At 40.9% G+C, this 23,520-nt stretch overlaps 2 protein-coding genes across 2 annotated transcripts in view; both read left to right on the plus strand.

Moving 5' to 3' along the window:
- The first annotated feature begins 681 nt into the window (after positions 1-681).
- LOC113168126 (NACHT, LRR and PYD domains-containing protein 3-like) overlaps positions 682-23,520 on the plus strand; it is a 176,319-nt gene continuing 153,480 nt past the window's right edge. The window contains exons 1-4 of the mRNA XM_033326629.1: positions 682-937; positions 4,763-6,563; positions 6,816-6,989; positions 7,865-8,038. Coding sequence (XP_033182520.1) covers positions 682-937; positions 4,763-6,563; positions 6,816-6,989; positions 7,865-8,038 — 2,405 coding nt within the window. The remainder of the gene's footprint in view (positions 938-4,762; positions 6,564-6,815; positions 6,990-7,864; positions 8,039-23,520) is intronic.
- Positions 14,433-22,022, plus strand: LOC113155792. Its single transcript, XM_033326683.1, has 5 exons — positions 14,433-14,738; positions 18,682-19,020; positions 19,092-19,202; positions 21,285-21,611; positions 21,724-22,022. Exons 1-5 carry the CDS (start codon positions 14,702-14,704, stop codon positions 21,879-21,881), a joined length of 972 nt encoding a protein of 323 aa, XP_033182574.1. The 5' UTR covers positions 14,433-14,701; the 3' UTR covers positions 21,882-22,022.

The raw sequence follows: 23,520 nt of genomic DNA on the forward strand, positions 1-23,520 counted from the left end.
GAAGTATCAGCGTCAGTCCAAATGACTGAGTGAGTGTAAATGTTGGTCCATCATCCTGTGTGTGCTGGGCTGCAGCTTCATGCCTCCATCTAGTGGACTGATAGTAGAAGTAGAGCAGCTGATGGCAGCTTCCTCTGCCTCCCACTGCTGTCTGACTGCATTCAAGTGACACTGATATGAAAGAGGAAAGAAGAGCCAATCAGTGGAGGAGCAGCTGATCTTTGTCCAGGAGAAATGATGGAAAGGAGGATTTCAGTTTTCACTGCACATCAATGATTTGTGTTTCCTCTTCACATGAAGGTAGAAAGTGTGTGTGAGCTGATGTGGATGTGGATTCAGTTCTTTCTCTCTCTCTCTCTGTGGCTTTTCATTTTTTATTTTTTACTCCATCTCGTTTCATGAGGATGTGTCAATAAGCAGAGGTGTTATTTTCACAGCAGCATATTTGTAGTTTTTAAACTCAGGTTTTCTGAGTACCAGTGTTTTTGTTCTCTGTCTCACACTGATGCTAACACATTGATACTGGGAGCTGCCCAGTACAACCAGTCTGATCCAACCAGACACTGAGCAGCTTCACTGAAGCAGCTGGAATGACTTGTTAAAAACATTAAATAGTTGATATGATGTGACATGTTGAACCTTATTTGTCTCTTTTAAAATGACCCCTGATTTGTTTCATAGATGGAGAGCTCTGTACCAGAGCAGCTACTGGACATGTTGGAGGATTTGGGAGAAGAGGAACTAAAAAAATTCCAGTGGCATCTGCAGAATTCAAAGTTACCAGATGGTTTCCACAACATCAAAAAGTCCAAACTGGAGAAAGCAGACAGACTAGAAACAGTAAATTCAATGGTCCAGATGTACAGTGATAAAGTTCTGGATGTGGCGAAGTTGATTTTACAGAAAATGAAGTGTAATAAAGGTCAGTCACCGGAAGGTAAGATATGAAACAACTGGAACATTATGTACAAGCAACAGGCTCAGTTTGATTTCAACACATGAACATGTATTTAACACTCAGGCCTATGTTTACCTTGATAAACCTTCTGGATGTTTCTTTGTCATTCTGCATTATTCATTGTTTAAAACATGCAGGTACCATTAAAACAGAAAGTCCAACAATGTATATGCAATATACGGCTTCTAGCTGGACATATTTATGGACGAAACTGAAGACGGCTTTCCACAATTTATTCACTCCTGTAGAAGACAATAAAATACAATGTAGATTGTCTTCTGACTTGTCCTGCACATCTGACCCCCTCAGCAATGCGTAGCAGCACTGTCAGAGTCATCTTTTTCTTCAACAAATGTAAACAATAGCCAAGCATTACAATGCATATAAGTTCCACACAAGATAACTTATACATATTTCTTGGCAACTTGTGGCATGTGTCGAACAGGAGCTGAACACATTTATAGAAAAACATTTGATCTTTGTTTTAAGTAATAATAAAAACTTAAGAACAAATTATCCACACACTTTTGTCCTAAAAGTAGAATAAGTTACAAAGTAGACAAGAGCCACCTAGTGGCCAAACAGAATAGGTGCATGGTGTAGGATGATAAATGAACTAAAAAATAATACAAATAACACATATCTGTAGACAATAGTCAAGTCAAGTCAAGTCAACTTTATTTATAAAGTACTTTTAAAACAGCATACTGACCAAAGTGCTTAACAATTTAAAATAAAATAAAAGAAAAGAATAGAACATAATAAAAGTGCAATCAAAATGCCATTTCCAACATAACATTTAAATGAAATTAAAAATTTAAAAGAACTAAAAGGAATAAAATACAGTAAAATTGTTAAAGCCAACTTCTCAGACTTGGTCAAAAGCCAAGGAGAAGAAATGAGTTTTGAGCTTTGATTTAAAAACAGTCAGTGAGGAGGCCTGTCTAACTTGCAGTGGCAATGCATTCCACAACTTGGGGCCTACAACTGCAAATGCCTTGTCTCCCCTGAGCTTCCTTTGTGTCTTTGGCACATACAGAAGCAGCTGGTCAGCTGATCTGAGCGACCGAGAGGGGGAGTGCAAACACAGCAGCTCGGAAAGGTAGGGAGGGGCAAGACCATTTAAAGACTTAAAAACAAATAAAAGAATTTTAAAATGAACTCTAAGATGGACAGGCAGCCAGTGCAGTGAGGCTAAAACCGGGGTAATGTGCTCTCTCTTGCGAGTTCCACTCAGCAAGCGAGCAGCAGCATTTTGACCAGCTGAAGACGGGACATGGACGATTGAGACACACCAAATTACAAAGAATTACAGTAATCCAGCCTAGTTGTAACAAAGGCGTGGATCACTGTCTCAAAGTGCTTTTTTGACAAAAATGGTTTAATTTTTGCCAATTGTCTCAAGTGAAAGAGACAATTGGCACAATAACACAATGCAAACTGTCTTTTAATCTGTCCTGCACATCTGAAACCTGTATAGACTAGGATAACAAAGCCTACATTGAGAACAGCTGCTAATACAGCTGCAGAGCTATGTACGACACATCTACTCTATCCACCCCCACCTCCACCACCCACCTGTCTCATAGCTGACGACTTTGCCTCCTTTTTTACCAACAAGGTGGCAGACATCAGCTCCCAGTTCTCTCCTCCTGACAATGACATTCTGCTTACTAAACCTGATGATGCATCTCACTTTATTTTTTCAACACTGTCAGAGGACGATGTATCCACTCTCCTCCTCTCCAATCGCCCGACCACCTGCTCTCTGGATCCGATCCCCTCTTCTCTTCTTCAAGCTATCGCAACAACACTAATACCAGCCATTACACAGATCATCAACACTTGTCTCACAACAGGCACCTTTCCCACCTCATTCAAGCAGGCCCAGATTACTCCACTGTTGAAAAAGCCTTCTCTGGATCCATCCCTTGTGGAGAACTACAGACTGGTCTCTCTTCTTTCATTCCTGGCCAAGACTCTGGAACGTGCAGCCTTCAATCAACTCTCTGACTTTCTTTCCCAGAATAACCTCCTTGATGTCAATCAGTCTGGCTTCAAGAGTGGTCACTCCACAGAGACAGCCCTTCTGACTGTTGTGGAATCCCTACGGGTGGCTAAAGCTGCAGGTAAATCTTCTGTCCTTATTCTATTAGATCTATCTCCAGCCTTTGACACTGTGAACCATCAGATTCTCATGACTGCACTCTCAGACCTGGGCATCTCTGGATCAGCTCTAGCCTGGCTTCGGTCATACTTGTCCGAACGAACCTTCAAGGTATCCTGGCAGGGGCATGTCTCTGACTCTCATAACCTCTCCACCGGTGTATCGCAGGGCTCAGTCCTTGGTCCTCTTCTTTTCTCAATCTATACTTCTTCTCTAGGCTCTATCATCCATTCTCATGGCTTTTCTTATCACTGCTATGCAGATGACACACAGCTCTTCCTGTCTTTTCCGCCGGATGACTCAACTGTCTCATCTCACATCTCTGCCTGTCTCTCTGACATCTCTGCCTGGATGAGAAAAAGACACCTTCAACTCAACATACCCAAAACTGAACTTCTAGTCTTCCCTGCCAGACCTTCAACTCAACACAACATCAGCATTAACATTGGATCGGCGGTGATTGTCCCTACTAAGTCAGCCAGAAACCTGGGGGTCATCATTGATGACCAGCTGACCTTCACGGAACACATCGCCACAGTCTCTAGGTCATGTAGATATGCCCTCCACAATATCAGAAAGATCAGACCCTATCTGACGGAGTACATGACCCAACTCATTGTACAGCCGTTGATCTTATCTCGCCTGGATTACTGCAATGCACTACTGATGGGTTTACCGGCATCCATGACCAAACCCCTCCAGATGATCCAAAATGTGGCAGTGCGCCTCATTTTGAATCAACCAAAAAGGTCTCATGTCACACCGCTCTTCAGATCTTTGCACTGGCTTCCTGTGGCTGCAAGGATCAGGTTCAAAGCTCTGTCTCTTGCCTACGGAGTGGTTAACTCCACAGCTCCATCTTATCTCAATTCAATCATTCAGGTCTACATCCCCTCCCGTCCACTGCGCTCAACCAGGGAACGTCGTCTGGTGGTACCAGCACCACACAGTCGACACCAAGGAAAACTGTTCAGCTCAGTGATCCCACGATGGTGGAATGAGCTGCCTAGCTCTGCACGCTCAGCCACCTCACTTTAATGTTTAAAAAACTGATGAAAACAGAACTACTTCCTTTGCAATTAAGAAAAAAAAAAAAAAAAAAAAAAACCTTTCATTTTCACATCTCTCGAAACAGAAACACTTTTTTGATAGGACTTTGCTTTGATGTTGTTTCTTCTTGACTTAGATTTTGTTTGCGTGGCTTGTTCCTCACTTGTAAGTCGCTTTGGATAAAAGTGTCTGATAAATGACTAAATGTAAATGTAAATGGTGTCTACCACAGTACCACAGGTGCTAAGCTAACTTCAGAAGAAAGGCAAAAGTTAAACAACCAATGAAAGAATGGACAAGTAAGCAACGTAACCTATACATTTTACGAGAAAATAATAAAATAGCACTGACAGCATTTCTCTATACAACTTACGCTCAACTCTGTGAGAGTAGGAGGGACTATGGAAACTCAGAAGGTACTAAAAGTGCGATGTGCAGCAATACAGATCTCACAGAAAACAAATAAGAGCTTAAATCAGGATGATCAATCCTGATTTAAGCTTTTATTTGTTTTCTGAAATCACTGTGACAGTGTCTGTTATTACCAGCTCACTAATGTTAGATCTTATTATCTGTTCTTCATCCAGATACTGTTGATATTTCGGATGTCAGGTCTAAACTTAAATCCAATCTGAAGAAGAAGTTCCAGTGTGTGTTTGAGGGGATTGCTAAAGCAGGAAACCCAACCCTTCTGAACCAGATCTACACAGAGCTCTACATCACAGAGGGAGGGACTGGAGAGGTCAATGATGAACATGAGGTCAGACAGATTGAAACAGCATCCAGGAAACCACACAGACCAGAAACAACCATCAGACAAGAAGACATATTTAAAGGCTCACCTGGAAGAGAGGAACCAATCAGAACAGTGATGACAAAGGGAGTGGCTGGCATTGGGAAAACAGTCTTAACACAGAAGTTCACTCTGGACTGGGCTGAAGACGAAGCCAACCAGGACATACAGTTCACATTTCCATTGACTTTCAGAGAGCTGAATGTGCTGAAAGAGAAAAAGTTCAGCTTGGTGGAACTTGTTCATCACTTCTTTACTGAAACCAAAGAAGCAGAAATCTGCAGGTTTGAAGAGTTCCAGGTTGTGTTCATCTTGGACGGTCTGGATGAGTGTCGACTTCCTCTGGACTTCCACAACAATCAGATCCTGACTGATGTGACAGAGTCCACCTCAGTGGATGTGCTGCTGACAAACCTGATCAGGGGGAACCTGCTTCGCTCTGCTCGCCTCTGGATAACCACAAGACCTGCAGCAGCCAATCAGATCCCTCCTGACTGTGTTCTCATGGTGACAGAGGTCAGAGGGTTCACTGACCCACAGAAGGAGGAGTATTTCAGGAAGAGGTTCAGAGATGAGGAGCAGGCCAGAAGAATCATCTCCCACATCAAGACATCACGAAGCCTCCACATCATGTGTCACATCCCAGTCTTCTGCTGGATCACTGCTACAGTTCTGGAGGATGTGTTGAAAACCACAGAGGGAGGAGAGCTGCCCAAGACCCTGACTGAGATGTACATCCACTTCCTGGTGGTTCAGTCTAAAGTGAAGAACATCAAGTATGATGGAGGAGCTGAGACAGATCCACACTGGAGTCCAGAGAGCAGGAAGATGATTGAGTATCTGGAAACACTGGCTTTTGAGCAGCTGCAGAAAGGAAATCTGATCTTCTATGAATCAGACCTGACAGAGTGTGGCATCGATATCAGAGCAGCCTCAGTGTACTCAGGAGTGTTCACACAGATCTTTAAAGAGGAGAGAGGACTGTACCAGGACAAGGTGTTCTGCTTCATCCATCTGAGTGTTCAGGAGTTTCTGGCTGCTCTTCATGTCCATCTGACCTTCATCAACTCTGGAGTCAATCTGCTGTCTGAAGAACAGTCAACTTCTCTGTGGTCTAAACTGTTTAGACCTGAACTAAAACATCTTCACCAGAGTGCTGTGGACAAAGCCGTACAGAGTCCAAATGGACACCTGGACTTGTTTCTCCGCTTTCTCCTCGGTCTTTCACTGCAGACCAATCAGACTCTCCTACGAGGTCTGCAGACAAAGACAGGAAATAACTCAAAGAACAATGAGGAAACAGTCCAGTACATCAAGAAGAAGATCAAAGAGACTCCCTCAGCAGAGAAAAGCATCAACCTGTTTCACTGTCTGAATGAACTGAATGATCATTCTTTAGTGGAGGAGATCCAACAGTACCTGGACTCAGGAAGTCTCTCTATAGATGAACTGTCTCCTGCTCAGTGGTCAGCTCTGGTCTTCATCTTACTGTCATCAGAAAAAGATCTGGATGTGTTTGACCTAAAGAAATACTCTGCTTCAGAGAAGGCCCTTCTGAGGCTGCTGCCAGTGGTAAAAGCTGCTAAAAAAGCTTTGTAAGTATGTGGATAGTTGAATGCCCATGAAAGTCTGGAACAGAGAATCCACATTGTGAACTTGAAACGTCAAAGTTTAAATAACTGGGAGACAACCAAACACTTTCAATTTCTTAATGTCTTAAGTTTCCCATCAGTTTAGTTTTATGATATACATTTATTAAATTGTCTAGTTTGATTATATTATATTTTTTTATTTCAGAGTCAACATTAAAAATTATAATTTAACATGTTATACATCACTGTTTTCAGACTGAGTGGCTGTAACCTCTCAGAGAGAAGCTGTGAAGCTCTGTCCTCAGTTCTCAGCTCCCAGTCCTCTAGTCTGAGAGAACTGGACCTGAGTAACAACGACCTGCAGGATTCAGGAGTGAAGCTTCTGTCTGCTGGACTGGAGAATCCACACTGTAAACTGGAAACTCTCAGGTCAGGTCAAGTGTCTGTTTTAAATATCTGGAGATTTAAATTGTTTAAAACTGCTGACATGAGAGAGATCCAAGGAGATTAAACTTTGTAATGTCACAAGTTTCAAGCTGCAGAAGTTCCTCATCAGTATTTTTACACAATATAAAATAACTGTACTTTCCTGTCTGATTTTATTTCACTGTGTTGTATCTTTTAGTTCAGGGTCAACATTAAAGGTGATTACTGTCAGGGAATGGAGTCACAATAGACAAGTAATGCAAAGAAAATGATTTATTATAACACAATCTCAAATGAAGAGAAAACGGGAAACTAACTAGAGGGAGGTATCAAAAGAACACAGCAAGAAAACTGGTCTAAACACAAAAACAAAGTGACAACAAAAAAACAACCTGAAGCATGGTGGGCAACAAAGTAACAACCTAAACTAGAGATACAAAGGAACAACAGAAAATCACTGCACAGACGCAGGCTAAAACTCATACTGGCTGAGGTACAAAGTCTGTTATCCAAGGGCTGGAAGAAATCACTAGAGGGCGAGGACAAGGTCCAGAGTACAAAATGGGCAGAGAAACAAGGCAGGAAAATATCTGGAGAGTCATAGTCAGAACTGATAATCTAGCAGGGAACTGAGGGCTGAAGAGAGCTTATAAAGGAGAGGGTGAATACAGGAGAAACTGATCAGTCATTAGTGCAGAAGGAATGGAAGAGTAAGTCAGTCCATGTATGGGCAAAGCAGGAAGTGACTGGGGAGCAGAGGAGCAGGAGTGGGACCAGGTGAAAGAGAGAGAGAAACATACTGGACCAGCATCAGGCAGGAATTGTGTCAATTACAGTTTGACACAAATGTTGTCATGTTATTCATCACTGTTTTTCAGACTGAGTGGCTGTAACCTCTCAGAGAGAAGCTGTGAAGCTCTGTCCTCAGTTCTCAGCTCCCAGTCCTCTAGTCTGAGAGAACTGGACCTGATTAACAACAACCTGCAGGATTCAGGAGTGAAGCTTCTGTCTGCTGGACTGGAGAATCCACACTGGAAACTGGAAACTCTCAGGTCAGGTCAAGTTTCTGTTGTAAATAACTGGAGATATTTAAAAGGTTTAAAACTGCTGATATGAGAGACATCCAAGGAGATTAAACTTTGTAATGTGACAAGTTTTAAGCTGCAGAAGTTCCTCATCAGTATTTTTACACAATATAAAATAACTGTACTTTCCTGTCTGATTTTATTTCACTGTGTTGTATCTTTTAGTTCAGGGTCAACATTAAAGGTGATTACTGTCAGGGAATGGAGTCACAATAGACAAGTAATGCAAAGAAAATGATTTATTATAACACAATCTCAAATGAAGAGAAAACGGGAAACTAACCAGAGGGAGGTATCAAAAGAACACAGCAAGAAACTGGTCTAAACACAAAAACAAAATGTCAACAAAAAAAACAACCTGAAGTACGGTGGGGAACAAAGTAACAACCTGAACTAGAGATACAAAGTAAAAACAGAAAATCACTGCACAGACGCAGGCAAAAACTCACATTGGCTGAGATACAAAGTCTGTTATCCAAGGGCTGGTGAATGAGGGAGAAAAGGTCTGAGAAACAGGGCTGAAAGAAATCACTAGAGGGTGAGGGCAAGGTCCAGGGTATAACATGGGCAGGGAAGCAAGGCTGGGAACAAGGCAGGAAAATGGCTGGAGAGTGTGACTGGGGAGCAGAGCAGCAGGAGTGGGACCAGGTGAAAGAGAGAGAGAAACAAACTGGACTAGCATCAGGCAGGAATTGTGACAATGACAGTTTGACACAAATGTTGTCATGTTATACATCACTGTTTTTCAGACTGAGTGGCTGTAACCTCTCAGAGAGAAGCTGTGAAGCTCTGTCCTCAGTTCTCAGCTCCCAGTTCTCTAGTCTGAGAGAACTGGACCTGAGTAACAACAACCTGCAGGATTCAGGAGTGAAGCTTCTGTCTGCTGGACTGGAAAATCCATACTGTAAACTGGAAACGCTCAGGTCAGGATTCATTAACTTAAGTACATATTTATGCAGCAGTGTTTTTCCTTTTTTTTTTAATATTCTTGTTAAAGATAAAGTTACAAAAAAGTTATGTCACTGTTTATAGTGACATGACTTTGAACATAAATTAGTCATTATATGTGACCCGATGTTCCTCAAAGTTACAAAAATAAACTATTACTACTTTTATTTAGAATTTTTCTAATTATATAAAAGAAATCATTCATGATTTTTTATGTTTTTAATGAACACAAATATATCTCTAAACCACATCTCCATTCTTTATTAAGGATTAATCACTGTTAAAAAATGTAACCAATTAAAATCTATATGAAGTCATGATGCAGAAGTTGAGAACGTGAGATGTACCTGTCAGTACATGTCCCGTATTCCTCTGTGCTGCCTCTGTTTGAAAAATGTGTCAGCATCAGTTTGTGTTCCAGTGTGGAGTCGTGTTGATGAACACTGCAGCAGAAAGTAGTTTTGTGCTGGAAACATTTCCTCTCAGCTGATGACAAATCTTCACTGAAGAACTTTACATTCAGCAAATAAAAGAGGGGAGCTCCTGTAATTCTGACTTCAGTGTCTCATTCTGACTTTGGGAGCAAATCTCCTCATGATGAAATCAGGTGTTACATTAGATTCTGTGAACTGAGGAGGAAATTCATCCACCTTATAGGTAGAGTTTTTATCCACAGAATGACAATGAATGAATATCACAGGATTGAATCTGGTCAGAGTATCATGTCTCCTCAGATAGTGATGATTGAAGCATCTTCACCTTCCTGAGATCCTGATCTTGTCATGATGAGATCTTGTGTCATATATAGGAGACAGTAAATCAGAACTAGAACATGTTCATTTCATCATTACAATCTGTCAAAGAAGAAAAACTCCTTGTTGTTCCCAGTTGAAGAATTAGTTTGTGATTGAATGTTTTTCTCCTCAAACTCCTGTTTTCACTTTCTGTCTCTGGCTGCTCCAACAAATCTGACACCAAATCAGATGAAGCCACAAAGTCTGTGTGTAATGATCAATATCCAGTAGCTGGAGGTGAACTAGACTTCCTCTGAACACAGGACAACGTGTGAAGCTCAGCTGAGATCAGTCCACAGACATTAGAGAGAGGAAAACACACACACAGAGTCCATGTATGTGGAGTTGAGCCTCTTGGACTTTGCTCTCCAGTTTCCTGCTTCCTGTGGTGTCACATTAGTTTGTCTGGTGACAGAGTGAGACTGAAAGCAGGTGTCTGACACCAAAACTGCTGTGAACTAGAGAATTGAAATCTTTCCTCCATGTCACCTCCCTGCTCCGTAGAATTCCAAGATAAGGACTCCAATTCCTTAGTTGTTTGCTGAATGTCCATCCCTACATACAAGCCTCCATTAGAACAGAACCAGAACACACTGTGTGTATGAGAGCCATGTAATGTCCATGTGTGCATGCTGAAAGAGAATGTGCTGCTCTGACCCCCCTCCTCCTTTCAGGGTGGAGCCTGTTGGAATCCAATTGTTGAGAAGACCAAAGAGGTGTAAGTGTGTTTTTAATGAGACTGATGAAAACAAAGCAGCAACATTCAACCATCTTCAAACTGTCACATCACTCATTCAAATCCCTGATGTCATGAGTCCTCATCAAACTGATGATAGATTAATAACTGCAGCTGGATTGTGTCTTGTTCTCTCCATCAGATTTCTGTCAACTCACCATCGACACAAACACAGTGAACAGAGAACTACGACTGTCAGACAACAACAGGAAGGTGACACGTGTGTGGGAGTATCAGTCATATCCTAAACATCCAGACAGATTTGACCAGTGGCCTCAGCTGCTGTGTAGTAATGGTCTGACTGGTCGCTGTTACTGGGAGGTCGAGTGGAGCGGAGGGGTTGATATATCAGTGAGTTACAGAGGAATTAGAAGGAGAGGAGACAGTAAAGACTGTGAGTTTGGATGCAACAATCAGTCCTGGCGAATGAGCTGCTCTGATCGTTGTTTCTCTGTCTATCACAATAACAGATCAACATCCTTCTCCTCCTCTGTCTCTCACAGAGTATCAGTGTATGTGGACTGTCCTGCTGGGACTCTGTCCTTCTACAGTGTCTCTTTTGACAAACTGATCCACCTCCACACCTTCAACACCACATTCACTGAACCTCTTTATCCTGGGTTTACACTGTGGACATTTGGTTCCTCTGTGTCTCTGTGTTCAGTGTAGTACTGAGAGTGTCGTCCTGTCAGAGAAACGTCGTCCTGCTGAACAGATAGTTCAGTCTCTACATGTCTGTCTCTTTCACTCACACACACGTTTTCAGATTCATGGATTCAATCAGTTTCGTTTTGAACCAGTTCTAAATGATTCCTTGTAAACTTGTTCCTCTTCCAGTCCTTTAAAGATGAAGCTCCGATTATTCCAGGATCCAGATGTTGAGGACTTGTTCTGAAGTCTTGTTCTGTCTTTTGTCTCTTTCTCTTTTCGATCCACTGACATTATTAGACATCAGTACTGCTGTTCATAGTGACGTCAGCACAAATGATTTTCAGAAATTATTCACAGAACTAAACTTTTTAGTCATTTTGTGTTACACCCTTATTCTAAAATGGATTAAAAGCATTATTTTCCTTCAACATAGTACAAACAATACCCTAACTGAACTGACTGAATCTCTGATTTAGGTCTTACTATACAGGATGACAGTTTAGAAATGGCTGAAATAGATGCAGCGACACTTGGTGGCTTTACTACTCATGACAGATGAACGGTGACTCAGCATTAACTGGTAATAACCAATATATCAAATATATCAATCAAAAAAAGTGAATTAAACAGATAATTTCTACATTTTAACTATAATTGAACATTAACCAATGCTATAACTGAACCATCTAATCTATATGAGTCTTTGTACAAAGATAAAGACAAAAGGAGCTAATAACATTTAATATATTTCGGCTTTTAACAGACAATATTCAACATTAGTCATTTAATTGTTCAGTATGCAGCACTGTCGAGGTCAGAGGAGAGAATGAGTATGACAGCTGGATAGAAAACTATTGTTTTTATTGAAGTTTTGATGAATGATTGTACAGTTCAATTAAGCATTGATCTTGTTATAACAAGATATTGTTTAGTTTATGTGTAGAAAGTGGGGTTTTATTTCTTTTAATTAATTCATCATTAACTACCTTTATGTTTCACATAGTTTCATTCATCATTTTACATTTATTTTCTGAAGCTCTTTCTGTGATTGGTGTAGAGTTCTTGCAGCCTGAGGTTGCAGTTGTAGTAATTTGGTGATTGCTCATTATGTGACAATCTGTGTTTTTCTTGTTTCATAATACATGTTATATGCTGACGTGTTCTCTGTGGGAGTGTGTGAGGTGTCTGAATATTAGAGGAGAATGTAAGCCTGAATCTGTACATGTGGTTTTGTAATGATGTAATAATGAGTGATTTAGTCTGTTAAAGAACCACATGACACAAGATTGTGTGCAGAGTGATGGCATTTGAGTAATAAACACCCTGAACTGTAATCATATACTCTTATCTTTGAACGGATGCCAGCGGTGGTTCAAGTGTGTGCATGCTCGTTGCTCTGCTGCTCCAGGTCCTGGTTCTGGTCCTTTATTAAGCTCAGACCACATGCTGGAAGAATGAAGGACCAAAAGGAGCCAGTGTGGGAATCTGTGGCCTCTTTAAAAACAGATATCACTCCACTTACTGCTGAACACCATGAAATCAGAGGAGAAACTCTCAGCGTGCTCGCTCCTTTCAATCCAGCTACAGTGGAGCTGTCTGAAGAGAAAAGAGTCTCTGGATCCAAGGTCATTCCCATGATCCAAACGCTGCAGCATGCACTTCAACGTAAAGCCTCAAATCTAAGCACACAGACTGCAGCAGAACTCAGAGAGAAGCTCCGAAGAAGAGTCCCAGATACTCTGTGTGGTCTGGAATCAGTAAGTGTGATGACACCTGCAGCTGGAACAGGCCCCGCTTGGGAGGTCTGGAAACAACAGTCAAACCATGAGACAGGACACAGAGTCATATTATTGTGGTTCTGTTCAGATGAATTAGAATTGATCCACTTCTCTTTCATTCAGTCAGCACTTTATTCTAAACAGGACCATTCATCACTCAGCTGGTGTCCACATATCTGAATGAATGAACCTAGTTCAGTTTCTCTCCTCACTCTTTATCCAGGTCTCCTGCACTGATTCTTCAAATCCAGCAGATGTTGCTATGAATCCATTCACCAACACAGAGTCAACACAGTTAGAGGAATGAGCCCCACACTCCATGAGGCATCATCTACCATCACTATCCAGCAGCTCTCTGCTCTGACTGTCTCAGGCTGAACTGACTCTTCACTAAGCTCCGTCCCTTTAGTGATGTCAAAGTTTTTGACTGCAACTCAATTTTAAACACTAAATTTCCCTTTAACTGTTCATAGAAACATTATTATGAAAAGAAAATCAGTTTTAAACAGTGAACTGATTAAAACCAACTTTCTCCCTGTGTCTCGCTTTCCATTAATAAATTAGGCTTCATTCATTCAAAAAATATTTAGCACCACAACATAATGATTATATGATTACATTTACTACTAAACATTATAAACTATATAGGAACTTAACTTTCAGGAGACAGAGTTGTACCTACACAAACATATGAACATGTAGCCCCTAGTAGACTTATGTCCTACCCTGGCTATCTAAAATCTACACTTCTGAACCTGGCTGAATGATGAGAGGGGGTCTCCTCTAATCTGGTTCCTACCACCACCTTGGAGTCCTGATGAGAAGACTGTAGCTCCACGACAGAAGAATTGTCCCTCAAAAAAAAAAAAAAAACAGCCTGCACACAAGTTATCACAGAGTCCAATAACCTTTAAATAAAATACAATACTACAAAAAAATATACATAAAACACAGCTGTCATGTTTCCCTTTCTTAACCAAATTCACAACAAACACATCTACTCTAACATATAACAATTCTGACACATAAAAACTATGTCACATGTCTTATCAGAGTTACAGTAGCTGCTAAACATGTAGCAGTCACTTAGCTTGTAGGCCTCAATTAACCAGCAGAACCTAGCGGCTAATGAGTTTATTTAAACAATAAAAACACTTTGTCTAACACAACAATTCTCATCTCCTGACTGGTTTTGCTCTGAAATGTATTCGAGGTAACAAAACACAAACTTTAACTCTCCCAGAATAAAGTTACCTGTGCTAACCAGCTAGTTTGAAGCTAACTCACCTGGATAATCCTCTTAATTGATAAAACGCCCGTCGAGTTTTTTCTCTCGTCTCTTTCAGTTCAGTTTCATTCAGTAACTCTTTATGTTCTACTTGACTTTTATAACTTTGAACTATGTTTTATTTCTGCTCACACACCTGAGTCTGAGTTGTGTGATGTGTTCGAGTCCTGATGAGAGTAGAAACTTCATGTTCATGATGCGTTTAGGAACACTGTGTAAATCAGAGCTCTAAATAATAACCTGGGTTACACTTGCATCTCTCCATAAATCTCTAGTTTATCTTCTACTAAATCATAACAAACAGATGCAGGTGAAGGAAACGTGGATGTAGTTTGGAGAATCCAGCAGTGATGGAGGAAAACGAGTCCACCTGAACAAACCATGTGCAGCGCGGATCCGATCAGGAAGAAGCTGATTTAACGAGGCTGCGGGAAGATGCAGATGTCGGTGGTGTTTGTGATCCTCCAGCTCGGTAAGAAAAGCTTCCTCCGTCTCATCTTATCACCCCGTTATTTCTTTTCTCCGTCTCTCTGCTCTGATCGGTCGGGTCTCCTCTGTTGGTTTGTGGCTGAGCAGGACTCGGTTCATGGTGCTGACTCATGGACCATCTATGTGGACTGTACATTCAAACACAGGACCCAAGAAATCCGATCTAACCGTTTATTGAAGCAGATAAACATGGAGGATGATGATGAAGGAGTTTTTCTATCGTAGACAAATGAACATTAAACAGTAAAATAATGAAGTAATAAAGTAAATCAGCTGACATCATGAATATATCTACAGTGTAGGAGTCCAGTCCTCTTCTCCTCTACTGAACACAAGAATCTAACACAATATAATGAAGAACATTAAAATTCAGTCCAGCCGTGACATGAATGTACAAGAAACTGAGCAAATAACAGAAATAAGAGGCTGATAGGTCCATAATTCAACGTACATAGGTTCAGTTAGTTCACACACCAACACACCCTGGTCTGCAGGCCTGAAGGGTGGAGGTTTCTAACCTCTGGATGTGTCTGATGGAGTGAGATAGAGGAGGTGGTTGGAGGCTGAATCAGGTTCACAGATGTACAGAGATCTGAGATTTAACAGGACGACATGCTGCGATTTTCAACATATCCATAAATCAAATATCACCAAATAAATCTGCTGCTTTAACATTAGTTTGTTGAACCCACACATTTTGTACGGTCATGAAAAACCTGGAAAAGTCCTGGAATAAAACCCCTGAACATTTTAATGTAGTGGATGTTTGTATGTTTCAGTGACTCCATGTTACAGGAGGATGTTGACGTGTTACAGAGAATAAACAACCATTAATATTTCTAATACTAAATAAATATGAAAAGAAATCCATCAATTAAAATCTAATGTCCTGGTATCTGGAAGTTTAAAGGGCAGCTCCACCCAGTTTTCTTCATTCTGTTGTTTCACATATGATGATTTCTACTAAATTCATGTTGTATTTAAAAACTGGATTTGAAAGTGTGGCTGTGATTTAATAGAACAGAGTCTAATCTGGACTGTGAAGATCTGGATTCATGGTCAGAGATTCAATACAAAAACCAAACAGTATCCTTCATTATTATGGATTCATGCATCAGTATTTAAAGGTAGATCTGGGTGAATGAAGCTGAATTTAGTTACTGTGGAGGTTTTAATCTGTGATCTGGTCCAGAGCAGGTTAAGTACCAGGAGAAGATGAATACTGTGACGTATCTGTTAGTTCAGCTGGAAGTACAGTTAGACATTAACATGTTTTACAGTCATTCAATGGTCTCTGTAGATATGTTGGATTATTTTAATTATCCTGCTTTAAAATGCTGCAGAGATACGGTCACTGTCACTTTAATCCTCATGTCTGTGGTAGTTCTTATTACTGTCAGGCCCAGTGTTATTTATCCAGTGTTTCTGAAGACGTGTTGTTGTCATAGGTTTGATTAATTCATGTTTTAGTGCAGTCGCTGTGCAGCAAGTGGCCTGTTCCTTTATTCTGTTGGAGATGCTGAGAACCTCAATAAAGACACTGTTTGATTCACAATAAGAAATTTTAAATCACTTGTGCACAGGTCAGTCTTCATCCCCTCCCCTGGCCAAAGAAGACCCCCCCTCCACATCAAGGACCAGTTCTATAAGGTTGCAGGTAACATGAATCACACATTAGAACCAGAAAGGTGTTCTGGTAGAACAAGTGCAGAAGGAACCTCCTCATTGTGTGTTACAGCTTTCCCTGATGTCATTGGTGGATTTTACCTATGTTCACATCAATCGTCCCTCAGAGACACTGAATCACTTCTCTTTATAATTTCTGGATTTCCAGGTCCATTTTTCTGTTTTTCATTGAGTTTCTATCTCAAGTCTTTTTCCTCTGATCCAGTTCAGTTTTGACCTCTGCTCTGTGTTGTGCAGAGACAGTTTGTGAACTGTGTAAAACACCTGTTAAGTAGCACAGCAGGATTAGTGCACATTGTAGATTTACTTTAGGTAACACGCTGCTACTGTGTCGGCAGCCTGCTTATTAAGTTCTACAGTGTCTGTAGAAGTCAGTCAAGTTATAAATATATGAGTTTGTCTCATGTGCATCATTACTGCAATAATCTACCTTTTATTCAGAGGTCAGTGTCTTTCTGCTGGTCCAGAGTCAGTGGCCTTCTATCACCGGCTTCCTTTGCTGGGATGGTATGAGATCATATATTAGTTCAAATCAATTAGATAAATACATTAACATCTAAAAACAAAACAGACAAAACTAATTTATACTGTTGATGAGGGCTTGAAACTGATCTTCATGATAACTTCCTGAGTAACCTGCACTTCCACTGGTCACATTTAAGGTGAAGTGTTTAGTGCAAGTAACTACTTGAACTGTAATTATGACTGTTTCAGTGGATACCAGTTACTAATTGTACTCACTACTACAGTGTTGGACTATTTTCACATTAAGTCAGTTCACTACAGGCTTTTTATTTTTTATCTTAATTAAAGCAGCCGTGTTTCCACTTTTACAAATGATGTGTTTGACCTCTTCATACGTTCTCTGTTTCTTTAAACTCAAAGATTGATCAGAGTAGAGTAGCATTAAAAGTTTTGAAAATATCAGAGATCATGAGGCAGCTGGAGCAGGAAGTAAGATCAGGAGGGGAGCGCCCTCTATAGGTGGATGACCATCATTATTACCATCTACACAGAATACACAGGTGAGCATAAAGATAGGTGAAAGATCCATTGTCTTTTTCGTACTGTGAAGACGGTGGTTTACAGGAGACAGATGAAGTGAAGAGGGAGAGGTGGATGGATGGAGATTTCCAGGAGATGAGACTTTCTGACCTCTGCTCCCTTACTTTTTGATCTGTGGATGACAGTGAATACTAGTGTTTCTAGTGATTTGTGAAGACTTTTGTTAAAGTACTGTTGTGAGGGATTTATCCAGCTGTGGTATCAGCATGTTCTTTGGGTCCAGTCTCAATAAGTCATCACAGTAACTCTTTTCCAGCTAGATGATGGGTTCAACAAGGTCCTATTCTCATTATCGTTGGCGTTTTGTGTCTGTCCACAACATGAATGGAATAAGTTCTATCATTGTTGTATTTATTTCATCTTAAAGTTCCAGTAAAGTTTGGTCACCTGGGAGTGGGTATAATCCAGTGATATTATATAATTTAGACTGTTACACTTCTGGACACACAGGATTTACCATGTTTTTCATTAACAGATATGTCTTCAGCTGTGTTACCATCATTGCAATGGAATTTTCCAGTGATCAGTTCTCCTGAATAAAAGTTCATTAAGAAACATAATGTTCGATTGAAGACAAAGCTAATGTCTGCTGACTGTAGGCGTCTGTGTGTTTATGGATATATTCCTGTAAAGAACAGCTGTTTTTTTACTGCAAAAGTCAGTTCTGAACAATAAGATGTGGTTCTTTTAAAAACATGATAAATAAGTGTCAATCAAGTCAAGGACAATTCTAAAATAACTAATGCTAAGAACTTTTAGTAACCTACTTTAAGTATAGTGTGATGCTAACTCTTTTCAGTGCTGGACTTTTATTAGGATTTCTATAGTGTAATAATGATGCTTTTTATTTAGCAGTAATCATCCTATGCCCCTGTAGCTTGTTGAGATTCTTCCAGGTTGTGTTACCAGCAGTGACAATGATCCTTTGCTGAGGTCTGTTTGATGACAGCAGCATCAGATGTGGATGTAAATGTTGGGCTTCATTCAGACAAATGTTGAGTTGATCTTTAGCAGCACAGTTTACAGGCTGCACACACTGCAGAGGACACATTGACCTTGACCAGGTTGATTTCTGGCTCACCTGAGGATGCACCAGTAATGAGACATGAATTCGTATGCCTAACGACATCTCACGGCTGCTGAGATGGACCCTCTCTGTCTGTGTGTCCTCACAGTTTCCCAGCATGCCTCAGCTGTGGACATGTATGAGGGGGACCACTTCCTGCTGCCCTGTGAGTTTCCCACTTTTGAACTGGACGACCCCACAGTGGTGTGGAGCCGCTACGATCTCAGTCCTTCAACCGTCCACCAGCGTCAGCAGGAAGGTGATGACCTTAAAAACCAAAACCAGCTTTACAGAGACCGAACATCGATGAGGACTGACGCCCTGGAAACTGGAGACCTCAGTCTGAACCTGACAAAACTGACACTGTCAGACAGTGGAACCTACACCTGCTCCGTCACATCAGCTGGAGAAAAACTCAAACTGACAGATATACAGCTGCTGGTCAAAGGTCAGTAACAAACCACAACATCTACTGCAGAAACAGGTCAGAGGTCATGTTGTTCTTTATGTTCTCCACAGAAAGTTTTCCATCCTGGGCCAAAGCTCTCCTGATTCTCCTGGTTCTCCTGGTTGTTGTTCTTCTTGTTACTGGGGTTCTTTTAGTACATTTCCGTCAGTACTTCATGTCAGGTACGTCACTACTACATTACCCATAATGCTGATGGTTACCTTCTTTCCTCTTGTTGCTCCTTGACTGTGAAGACAGACTGAGAGTGAGGAACCAATCAGAACCACACTGAGAATGAATCAGTGATCATTAGTTCCTGATGACTGTAGAGAAGGAACTGATCCATTTCTGTCTTTATCTCTGTTTGTTGGAGAAAAACTGAACCGTCGTTCAATGTTCATTTGTGAGGATGAGGATTTATTGGAGTTGAGTAGTTCTTAGTTTAGTGTGAGGCAGCAGCTGGTTCAGAGGTCATCAGGATGGACTGATTAACAAAGTGGTCCGTTTGTAGATGAACAGAGATCTATGAACTCATCAGAATGTTTCCTAGAGAATCTCAGAGTCTGTTCTCAGGTAATTGAGGTCCTGATACCATCAGTGCTGCTGTCTGTCCAGATGATGTTGTGGTTTGTTGTCCTCTCAGTCTACCAGGTGGAGGTTGATTCAGGGGTGGAGTCGGCCCTGCTGCCCTGTAAAACCATAGTTTGTCTGCCCAACGCCATCAAAGTGGAGTGGACGGACAGTTTAAACTGGAAGGTCCATGTGTGTCAAAACGACTCTGATCAGCCTGAAGAACAAAACCAGTCTTATAGAGACCGAACAGAGATGAAGAGAAACCTGCTGAAACCTGGAGACCTCAGTCTGACCCTGAAATACCCCACAGACAAAGACAGAGGAACCTTCACCTGCACCGTCTACAACAGGGAGGGAACATCCTGAGAAAGAAACAAGTGGAGCTCCAGGTCAAAGGTTAGTCTCTTTGCTAAGCTAAAAACCAAACATGACTCTGACAGGAAGATGCTGGAAACACAGGAAGTCATTTATCATCTAGATTCAACACAAGAGATCAAACGTTTTGTTTTTCAGTCAATCAGTAACTAGGAACCAGTTTAGTCCAGTCCAGGTGCTGCTTCAGACCAGTCCACTGTCTCTGGTCTTATACTCAGATAGAAACAGGCTCGGAGCTGGTTCAACACAAACAACAGCCATTTATTAAAGACCAGCTTCTGTAGAACTCATTCAGTCCTGATCTTAATGAGCTTTAACTTGATCCTACATCCATGATCCAATCAAATCTGAGAACCCACCTACTCACATACACCACATCAAAGTGCTGCTGTTGAGGCGAGCTTCCTCTGAGCTCCAGCCTCCACAAAGACTAAGGTATCTATTAGTACTGTGAAGAAATCCACGGTATTCTACTGTGAAGTCCAAATGATGTAGTGACTCTAAAGAAAGAGAACAAATGATGTGTGAGGGAACATTTCTAAACCAAAGGCTCAGCATGTTGTTAGTGAGGAACTTGTTGCTTCATCATTCAACTCTGCTTCTTTAGACTTTAGTAAAGATCCTCCTCACTAGTTTTTCATATCTAAGAAATCAAACTAATCTGCTGTGAAACAGAAATATGTGATAGTTTCATAGAACAAAGTCTCCTTAAAACCGAGGCTCAGACACTTTTGGTTTTCTTCACTAAATCAGAACATGTGACAGTGTCGATATTACAGAGAAGAAACAGGTCCAATTCTAACTATAGAGTTTTTCACCATCGTCATTTCATATGTCCGTTTCAGTCAGAAGGAAATATCTAGATTAAGGATTTAGCAAATAGATACAAAGCTGCTGCCTTCATGTGCTGTTGGAAAATCAAACTCTGATATTAAAATGAACAAGATGTGTTTTTTTTTGACACTTGCTCAAAGTGTGTGAAAATGTTTCTTACTGTACAGATATGTCGTCATCAATCAAACATTAGAGAGCGAAGGTTTCCCTGTAAAAGCCACTGATTTATAGAATTAATTAATTTGATTCAGTTTCACTAAAATTCAGAACATGTTTTGTTCTGGAGATTTTTCTTTGTTCTGGTCGTCTTTAAATTCTTTCATCTTCATTTCAACGTCGGTTTATGAGATGTTTTTCTCTTTGTTAGTCTTATAGCTTTACTTTCAAACATGAACCAATATTTAAAACACTGGGATTCTTAACATCACTCTCTTAAATAAACCTTCAGTTTCCACATTTCTTTTGCTCTGTTGTCCTCTCAGTCCAACAGGTAGTGGTGGATTCAGGGGTGGAGTCTGTCCTGTTGCCCTGGAAAACCACAGTTTGTCTGCCTGAAGATGTCAAAGTGGAGTGGAGGAACAGTTTGAACTGGAAGGTCCATGTGTATCAGAACGGCTCTGATCAGCCTGAAGAACAGGATCGGTTTTACAGAGGTCGAACAGAGATGACGAGAAACCTGCTGAAACCTGGAGACCTCAGTCTGACCCTGAAATACCCCACAGATGAAGACATAAGAACCTTCACCTGCACCGTCTACAACAGGGAGGGAAACATCCTGATGAAGAAACAAGTGGAGCTGAGGGTCAGAGGTCAGTTCAAAGTTCTTATGTCAAGCACAGTGGTAAGACAAATTATTATTATTGTTTTAAATCCTTATTTATTCATTTGTTAATGATTCCTCTTATTTCATTGCTTCAACAGCAGGGGCAACAATCAAAGATGGAAATACATCATCTATCATCATTCCACAGGTCCATAAGATTACTATTCTTCAGGTTTTGTCCCAGAGTCTCAGGAATAGATGTTCACATCTCCTCAACAATCCTGACAGTAGTCTAGAAGACTCAGTATATGTGTGACGAGCATAAAGAAGACGAATGGACAGGTAGACTTAGTGGAGGCAAGAGATTGAACCCGAAATGGAGAATTTAATATAAACCTCCCTTCATAAAAAGCACAGGTGACCTCCAGTGAAGGATTTTACATGGTGCAATCACTAAAAAAAAGCTTTAAGGTGTACAAGACTGTGGTGAGACCAGCTCTGTTCTATGGGTTAGAGACGGTAGCAGTGAGACAGAGACAAGAGGCTGAGATGGAGGTAGCAGAGATGAAGATGTTGAGGTTCTCCTTAGGAGTGACCAGGTCAGACAGAATAAGGAACGAGTACATCAGAGGGACGGCTCACGTTGCCTGTGTTAGCAACAAAGTCAGAGAGGACAGACTGAGATGGTTTGGACATGTTCAGAAGAGGGAGGATGCCTGAGGATGCTGAAGTGGAGTGGGGACGATATGAACCTGAATACATGATGGTCCACAAATATCTGAGCGGCTCTGACCAGCCTGAAGAACAGAACCAGTTTTACAGAGACAGAACAGAGATGAAGAGAAACCTGCTGGAAACTGGAGACCTCAGTCTGACCCTGAAGAACCCAAAAGTCAGAGACACGGGAAGATACGTATGTGGAGTTTACAACAGGGAGGAAAACACCTACCTACTGCTGAGAAAGAAAACTGTGCTGCTTCAGGTCAAAGGTCAAAATTAGCTTTTGGTTTCTGTGTTTTTTGTCTCTGTCTCCTCTACAGAGAGAATTTAGGACAAAGATCAAACACTCTGACTCCTCCTGACACTCACAGCTAAAATTCCTGATTGTGTCAAACCTGGCGTCAGGAACCAGGTCACTGTCACATGAAGGTGAGAACAGGGTCTAGACCAGGGGTATTCAACTAAAATTTAAAGAGGTCCGGTTACACAATATTTTTGGAGGCAAAGGTCCAGAAGATTATAGATAGATAGATTATAGATTATGTCTAACTATTTATATATATATTATATATATATATTATAAAGTAGCCTGCATGTGATCAATACTTGACTGTCGAATCTAATTAATTCAGTACAATTCAAAAACCTTTTGACAAATTATTGTTAACATCGTCCTGAGCATGTGGCTCAAGATCCTGGTGGACTGGTCATACTGGGCTCTGAGACTAGCAACTTTCTGTGATCGCACTTCAGATTTGAGTGAGTATGTGTGTTCAAAACCTTTGTGTTTTGTCTCATAATGACATTTGACATTGGCTCTTTTAATAAGAGCCACAGTTTCTGAACATATGAGACACTGGTTTAGTTCAGTGGGTAATATGAACAGATTTGCCATTCCTGATTAAAAACTCTATATTCAATGTCAACTTTTCTTTTGTTTGGACATTTTTATATTTATCTCTTCCTTATCTCTGTCTTACCGTCACTTTATCAACTTTCTCCTTTCTGTCGTCTGTATCTCTCCTCTCTGTCGTCTGTATCTCTCCTCTCTGTCGTCTATATCTCTCCTCTCTGTTGTCTGTATCTCTCCCTCTCTCCTCGCTGTCGTCTGTATCTCTCTCCTCTCTGTCGTCTGTCTCTCTCCTCTCTGTCGTCTGTATCTCTCCTCTCTGTCGTCTGTCTCTCTCTCCTCTCTGTCGTCTGTATCTCTCCTCTCTGTCGTCTGTATCTCTCTC

This window comes from Anabas testudineus, chromosome 18 (assembly GCF_900324465.2).
Source record: "Anabas testudineus chromosome 18, fAnaTes1.2, whole genome shotgun sequence".
Classification (NCBI taxonomy): Eukaryota; Metazoa; Chordata; class Actinopteri; order Anabantiformes; family Anabantidae; genus Anabas; species Anabas testudineus.